General features: G+C 40.4%; 1 protein-coding gene across 1 annotated transcript; it reads left to right on the top strand.

Annotated features, from left to right (window-relative positions):
• Positions 1–2,415: 2,415 nt before the first annotated feature.
• LOC130120422 (immunoglobulin lambda-1 light chain-like) lies at positions 2,416–8,127 on the top strand. The gene is made up of 5 exons (XM_056288956.1): positions 2,416–2,487; positions 2,585–2,606; positions 2,674–2,825; positions 6,337–6,391; positions 7,535–8,127. Exons 1-5 carry the CDS (start codon positions 2,416–2,418, stop codon positions 7,852–7,854), a joined length of 621 nt encoding a protein of 206 aa, XP_056144931.1. The 3' UTR covers positions 7,855–8,127.
• Positions 8,128–8,504: the final 377 nt, after the last annotated feature.

Below are 8,504 nucleotides of genomic sequence, written 5' to 3' on the forward strand. Positions count from 1 at the left end.
CCGATGCGTCTGACATAGCCGTGGGGGCTGTGGTTGAACAGCGCGTGGCGAATGCGTGGTAGCCACTCGCATTTTTTAGCCGCAAACTGCGAGACAGCGAGCGCAAGTACAGCGTTTTTGACCGGGAGTTGCTGGCACTGCACCTTGCAACCCGGCATTTCCGCTTCCTGCTGGAGGGTCGCCCATTCACGGCTTATGTGGATCATAAGCCGCTGACTTTCGCCATGTCCAAGGTGACTGAGCCGTGGTCTGCTCGTCAGCAGCGCCACCTAGCGGCAATCTCCGAGTTCACAACGGACATTCAGCATGTGGCCGGGAAGTCCAACCCTGTTGCTGATTGTCTGTCGCGTGTGCTTGTGTGTCCTGTGCACCTCGGTGTGGATTTCTCCGCTATGGCTGCCGACAGCCCAGCGACCCGGAAGTCCTTGCCCTTAGGTCAACGCGTACCGGTCTCAAGCTAGAGGACGCTGTGATGCAGGAAGGCAGTCCTCCCCTCCTCTGCGTTGTCTCCACCGGCCGTCCCCGCCCCGTTGTTCCAGTGGCCTGGCACCGTCGAGTTTTCGATTCGATTCACTCCCTCTCGCACCCTGGAGTTCGGGCGTCGGTGAAGTTGGTCGGTTCCAAGTTCGTTTGACCTGGCCTCCGCGAGGACATCAAGGGGTGGGCAGCTGCATGTGTAGCGTGCCAGCGCGCTAAGGTCCACCAGCACACTAAATCGCCCCTCGAACCATTTCCGATCCCGGCCAGACGTTTCGACCACGTGCATGTGGACCTGGTGGGCCCTCTACCTTCTTCACAGGTTTTACGCACCTGCTCACAATGGTAGATCAGACCACCAGGTGGCCAGAGGTTGTCCCTCTGTCCTCCACAACATCCCCGAATGTTGCACGCGCTTTTCTTTCCTCCTGGGTCGCCCGTTTCGGCACTCCGTCAGATATCACCTCAGACAGGGGCCCCCAGTTCGTGTCAGAGCTCTGTTCGGCACTTGCGCGATCCTTGGGTGTGCAGGTACACCGCACTACCACGTACCACCCTCAGGCTAACGGCTTGTGTGAACTTTTTCACCGGTCGCTCAAGGCAGCTCTGTGCGCTGCGCTCTCGGATGGTAACTGGGTGGATCGTTTACCTTGGGTTTTGCTCGGGTTGCGCTCGGCTCCCAAGGAGGACCTCGACGCTTCCCCCGCTGAACTGGTGCTCGGTCAGCCGCTCCGCGTCCCTGGGGAATTTTTGCCTGGGAGTTCCGCTCCTCGACCCCGTCCGGCCGTTTATCCTTTTTTGTCCAACAGCACTCGGGTTCCAGGCCCCGTTCACCACTGTTTTCCGCGGTCGTTCGTGCCTGCGGAGCTCATGTCGGCTCGTTTTGTTTTGTACGGCATGATGCTCACCGCTCGCCCCTCCAACCCCCATACGATGGCCCATTTCGGGTTCTTGAGACGGGTCCTAAGGGTTTTGTGCTGGATATGGGTGGGCGTAGGGACTGTGTCACGCTTGATAGGCTTAAACCCGCGCACAGGGTGGCAGGCGAAGTTGTGTTTCCGGCCCAGGTTCCCCGTCGGGGTCGTCCTCCTTCCAGGACCCCGGCAGTATCTTCACGGGTTCAGCGTTCTGCTTCTCAGCCGGCTTTGGACTGTGTTTCACCTACTGTTTCGGCTGAGGGACGGCGCAGCCGTTATGGCAGGCTGCTTAAGCCTCCAGTGAGACACTAATTTTCTATCCAGGAATCCCTTCTGGGTGTTCGAGGGGGGCTGCGTGGGCGTGGTTTACGTTCCCGGGCTCTCTGGTGCAGGGTTGTTCCTGCTGCAGTTGGTTTTTGGAGTTGAGGAATAAACATCAAACTCGCCTTTGTCTGCTGTGTTTTTCCTCATCCTGCCATAGTATCACTATTGATTGTGTTTTATTTCTTATTACTATACTGCTATGGGCTTCTTTATTCAGCTGGTGGCATAGCTGTCCCATTTGGTACCCTACTGAGACAACTAAGTTAGCTGTCCTTTGCATCCACTGTGTTGTTGTCGTTCAACAATGCTGCATAGCACATGAGTTGTTTATTTTATGTCTTTATTTCACTGTCCTCCCATGTGACATAATAAACATGACTGATATGATTTATGAATAAAATAATAGTAAAAGCTCCATGTGTTTTGTTTCAGGGTGTAAAGGAGACACTTTACTGACCCAGACTCCAGAGTCTGTCTCAGTCCAGACAGGAGGTCCTGTCTCCATCAGCCAGTGGAGCCATTGGTAATGACTTAGCCCGGTATCATCAGAAACCAGGAGAAGCTCCCAGATTCATTACTAATTTCTATTGGGGTTTTATTTCAGGTGGTTACAGCAGCAGTGGCAACGGTTATGATTTCAGAATCACCATCAGTAACATCCAGACAGAGGACACAGGAGTTTACTACTGTCAGCAACATGAAGTCTCACCACTCACACAGTGATGAAGACCTGCACAAAGACCTTCCTCTGATGAAAGACAAGGTGTCTGTAACAGCTGAACAGGACCCATCAGAAGACATTTCTAGATGAAACAGTGACTTGTCACATTAACCAGACTGCCTGAAATGTGTCTCCACTGATTCAGGAGATGAGCTACAAATATACAAGTAGGCTAACCCACCATATACCTTCAACGTACCCAACAATGTCAAGCCTGGTTCTACCAACAACCAGGAACAGTCCGCAAAGCCTTGACTGGCACAGGGACCACTCTCCTGGCAGGAAGTCCCTCTCGGTTCAGCGCCGGCGGATCTGGGAGTGACTCCACCATGACTGTCACAGCAGTCCAGGCTGAGGACGCAGGGATTTCCTACTGTCAGAGTGATATCTGTGTTCATGGCTGAGCAACCACACAGTAATAGAAGGCTGTACAAACATCTGCCATGTAGGCAGGACCACCTAAGGTATAAGACAACTAAGCTGCCTCTTAGACTGTGAAGTCCTACGATTAACAAAGTGCTGCTTGGACACCAGGAGGGCAAATCAAATTCTGCTTAGGACCCCAACAAGACTTGAACAGGTCCTGTTCTCAGGTGACATGTCAGTAGCACCATATGAACCCGTTCCTTTTCTTCCATACGTGGTGTCAATTTATGGACCTTTTTTGATCTTCATCTTTGGCATTTCAGACATTTATGACAGATGCATCTTGAAAGGACACAGTTAAAACACAGGGAACTCTACACAGCATTAACAGTTGATGTGTAGGGATTCACACAGGACATCTATTGCCTACAGGGGGCACACTACAGAGGACCATGCAGTCGGACAAAGGAAAAATAAAAAGTCTGAATGGCCAAGAAAACAGAAATCCCTGTGGAGACTGGATCAACATTTTGGCCACAGGATGTCCATGGTGGACAATATGGCAAGCTGTTCCAGCTTTTAATGTCCTTTATTATCATCACCAATTCATTTTTTTACTTGTTAAAATATCCAATTTTCATATCAGAAATTGAATTTTAAGTAGTTATAATTCACTTTTAAGTAGTTGAAACACCAGTTGTTGATATAAGAGGTTCAGTTGTTGATGTCAGACATTTCGTTTTTGATATCAACAATTATGTTCCAAATGTTGATATTGCAAAAAAAAAAAATATTTCAACGATTGGCACTTAAACTACTTAATATCCCACTAATTTAAATTCCAGTTCTCACTGAAATGAATGGGGGAAAGTTGTAATCCTCAGTAGTTAGGATTTAATTTGATGTCAAGATTTGAATTTTTGATGTGCAAAATTACATTTTAACTAGTTAAAATATCATTTAGAATATAACTTTTTATAGACAGGATACTTAATTTAGAATATAAATTTTGATAGACAGGATAGTTAATTTAGAATATAACTGTTGATAGACAGGATAGTTAAAAGATAATTTAGAATATAACTTTTGATAGACAGGATACTTAAAATATCATTTAAAATATAACTTTTGATAGACAGGATAGTTAAAATATCAATTTGAATATAACTTTTGATAGACAGGATAGTTAAAATATAATTTAGAATATAAATTTTATAGACAGGATAGTTAATTTAGAATATAACTGTTGATAGACAGGATAGTTAAAATATAATTTAGAATATAACTTTTGATAGACAGGATACTTAAAATGTCATTTAAAATATAACTTTTGATAGACAGGATAGTAAAAATATCATTTAGAATATAACTTTTGATAGACAGGATAGTTAAAATATAATTTAGAATATAACTTTTGATAGACAGGATAGTTAATTTAGAATATAACTTTTGATAGACAGGATAGTTAAAATATAATTTAGAATATAACTTTTGATAGACAGGATAGTTAACATAGAATTTAGAATACAACTTTTGATAGACAGGATACTTAAAATATCATTTAAAATGTAACTTTTGATAGACAGGATAGTTAAAATATCATTTAGAATATAACTTTTGATAGACAGGATAGTTAAAAGATAATTTAGAATATAACTTTTGATAGACAGGATACTTAAAATATCATTTAAAATATAACTTTTGATAGACAGGATAGTTAAAATATCAATTTGAATATAACTTTTGATAGACAGGATAGTTAAAATATAATTTAGAATATAAATTTTATAGACAGGATAGTTAATTTAGAATATAACTGTTGATAGACAGGATAGTTAAAATATAATTTAGAATATAACTTTTGATAGACAGGATACTTAAAATGTCATTTAAAATATAACTTTTGATAGACAGGATAGTAAAAATATCATTTAGAATATAACTTTTGATAGACAGGATAGTTAAAATATAATTTAGAATATAACTTTTGATAGACAGGATAGTTAATTTAGAATATAACTTTTGATAGACAGGATAGTTAAAATATAATTTAGAATATAACTTTTGATAGACAGGATAGTTAACATAGAATTTAGAATACAACTTTTGATAGACAGGATACTTAAAATATCATTTAAAATGTAACTTTTGATAGACAGGATAGTTAAAATATCATTTAGAATATAACTTTTGATAGACAGGATACTTAAAATATAATTTAAAATATAACTTTTGATAGGCAGGATAGTTAAAATATCATTTAGAATATAACTTTTGATAGACAGGATAGTTAAAATATCATTTAGAATATAACTTTTGATAGACAGGATAGTTAATTTAGAATATAACTTTTGATAGACAGGATAGTTAAAATATAATTTAAAATATAACTTTTGATAGACAGGATAGTTAAAATATAATTTAAAATATAACTTTTGATAGACAGGATAGTTAAAATATCATTTAAAATATAACTTAACAGAGAGGATAGTTAAAATAACATTTAGAATATAACTTTTGATAGACAGGATAGTTAAAATATAATTTGGAATATAACTTTTGATAGACAGGATAGTTAATTTAGAATATAACTTTTGATTGACAGGATAGTTAAAATATAATTTAGAATATAACTTTTGATAGACAGGATACTTAAAATGTAATTTAAAATATAACTTTTGATAGACAGGATAGTTAAAATATAATTTAGAATATGGCTTTTGATAGACAGGATAGTTAAAATATAATTTAGAATATAACTTTTGATAGACAGGATAGTTAATTTAAAATATAACTTTTGATTGACAGGATAGTTAAAATATAATTTAGAATATAACTTTTGATAGACAGGATACTTAAAATATCATTTAAAATATAACTTTTGATAGACAGGATAGTTAAAATATCATTTAGAATATGACTTTTGATAGACAGGATAGTTAAAATATCATCTAGAATATAACTTTTGATAGACAGGATACTTAAAATATCATTTAAATATAACTTTTGATAGACAGGATAGTTGAAATATAATTTAGAATATAACTTTTGATAGACAGGATAGTTAATTTAGAATATAACTTTTGATTGACAGGATAGTTAAAATATCATTTAGAATATAACTTTTGATAGACAGGATAGTTAAAATATCATTTAGAATATAACGTTTGATAGACAGGATAGTTAAAATATCATTTAGAATATAACTTTTGATAGACAGGATAGTTAAAATATCATTTAGAATATAACTTTTTGATAGACAGGATAATTAAAATAGAATGTGGATATCATGAGTTTGGTATTTTGCCTGGATACTTGTGATGTACAGTGGGATTATAAGTAGGCTGGTTGTCATCCAGTTTCTGATAAGGAAATGGCTAAGTGGTGGAGCTGGAGTAAAAACAGAGGGGTTAAAAGCTAAAACTTCCTGCCATATACACTAATAAGGCTGAGCTGCGGCACGTGAGCGTGTTGAGCAGCAGCCATCGAGGTGTGTCAAGTGGAAAGGAGGTTTTTGTACGGCGTCTTAACCAGGCTCTATCACTGTGGATCACTTTTGGTGGCGGCACTGAGGTCATCGTCTCATGTAAGTGATTTCTCTTGTACATTTGTGTGTCCATAGTCATTTTCTACATTAGCTGCTTCTCACAACGTGTTGCTACGTTTGTCGAGTGTTGGTTTGGGAAAACAAAACTAGATTTTGATTTGTTTAATGATTCATTTGGAGTCAGTCGTGACATTTAACAGGACTCCAGGGTGGAAAGGCAGTGGCTGAATATTGTAAAGTAGTCCATGTTATTCTAACAACATCAGTATGCTGTAGCATCGTCACATAACTTGACATTACAGCTTTAGTCGACCATTGGTTAAAGCCTGAACAATGCTGTCAGTTTGGAAATCTTACAAGACAAACTGAAATCACAATCTTCAAAACTGAGCTATTTATTCGACGTTTGGTCTCTAACCTGTGTATATTTAAGGTGTCTTGTATCAGTAAAAGCTGCAGAAATTGTTGCATGAGGATTGCACCGCAGCAGTGTAAATCAGCTGCAGGTACAACGGTGGTTAAATGAGCTTTACTCACATTGAACATGTTGAATAGAGGCTGCACACAGTGTACAGTCCCATGTAAAGCCGTGTTTAACTTACACATTTATAATCTGCTAAATCACTGGCAGTCTGAGAAATGAGCTCATTCATATTCACTTTATGTGCCACACACATTCATATACGCACACCTGAAAACTGCTTTTAAAACTAATTTTATTGTAAACTTGCAGAATATTTAACTGGTGATTTACAGCCTATGGCATATTGTTTATGTCATCCTTTATTTACTGTTAAGGTTGTAAAAAGTCATGTAAATTGTGAGTATTAGTTTAGTTTGTTGCCTTTAGTTACACACAGACGGGGCACATTGATACACATTTGTGTAAATGTGGCAGTTTAGCAGCATCACTCATTTTCAACTGTGGTCCTGCAGGTACAGTAGAGACGGCAGATTAAAGGAAACACACATAGACTACTGTACAAATAGATTATGGAAAACACACTGCACACATAAACACATGGAAACAAAGACTACAACATGACACACTGATGCTGCATGTGCTTATTCACACAGCACAGTAGCATTAACATGGTCCTGGTGAGTAGTGGTGGTGCTGCAGTGCTCTCAGTAACACATAGTTCAGCAAGTCGGTGTATTCAGTTGTGTCTCTCTTTACAGCGGGGGTCTCAGTCAAACCCACCCTCTCCCTGCTCCCCCCCTCTTCTGAGGAGTTGTCCAAGGGCTCGGCCACGCTGTCCTGTCTGCTGAGCAGCTACTCCCCAAAAGGAGCGCTGGTGACTTGGCAGAAGGATGGGAGGGAGGTGACGGCGGGCGTCCTGACGGGACAAGAGGTGTGGAGCAGCACTGGGTACAGCCGCAGCAGCATCCTGACCCTCAGCAAAGCCAGCTGGGATGAAGGAGACCTCTACACCTGCTTGGTGGCCCATGATGGCCGCAGGCAGTCCACCGAGCTCAGGAGGACACAGTGCAGCGGCTAGAGAAACGCCCCCTACTGGCTGGAAGCAACCTTCCCTCAAATGCATGGGTTTATAAAAAGAGATGAATAAAAATGAGGCAGGAATGTGAACACAAAAGCCCCCTTGCAGTTTCTAACATGTGCGTGCTTAGGTGTGTTGTAGTTAAGTGTGTAGGGGTGAGTTTGGGGAGAGGGGCACTTTGGTTAAGTTCATCTGTTGCTTCTACTGTTGGTTTCTGTTGCTGAATGTATTCCTGCTTGTCTGCTGCTCAGAAGTTAATAAAGTTTTTGTCAAATGATCCAGTTTTGTATTTGTTGGTTTGTCATGAATTTACAAACTGTGGCACCAGCTAAAGCCGAAATAAAACCCCTTTAAATAATTTACAAATCCTGGCCAGCCCACAGCAGGCAGGCCTGTAATGTGGGTTTATAATCTGCAGTAGTAACAAGATAGGGACTCTAACCTGCGCTGTAGAGAGTTCATCCCGGTAATGACAATAAAGTGAGATGAGCTTTTACACTTGTGTCATAGCTGACATGTTTATCCAGAGTGCCTCACTATGAGTACAGCCCTGACCAACTAGTCCCATCAGCATGTGCTCACCATATATACCCACAAGCCCTTGCTGGAGTTGGAAACAAGAGAAGTGCAGCTGCAGAAGTCCTGAAGGG

This window comes from Lampris incognitus, chromosome 11 (genome assembly GCF_029633865.1).
Source record: "Lampris incognitus isolate fLamInc1 chromosome 11, fLamInc1.hap2, whole genome shotgun sequence".
NCBI lineage: Eukaryota > Metazoa > Chordata > Actinopteri > Lampriformes > Lampridae > Lampris > Lampris incognitus.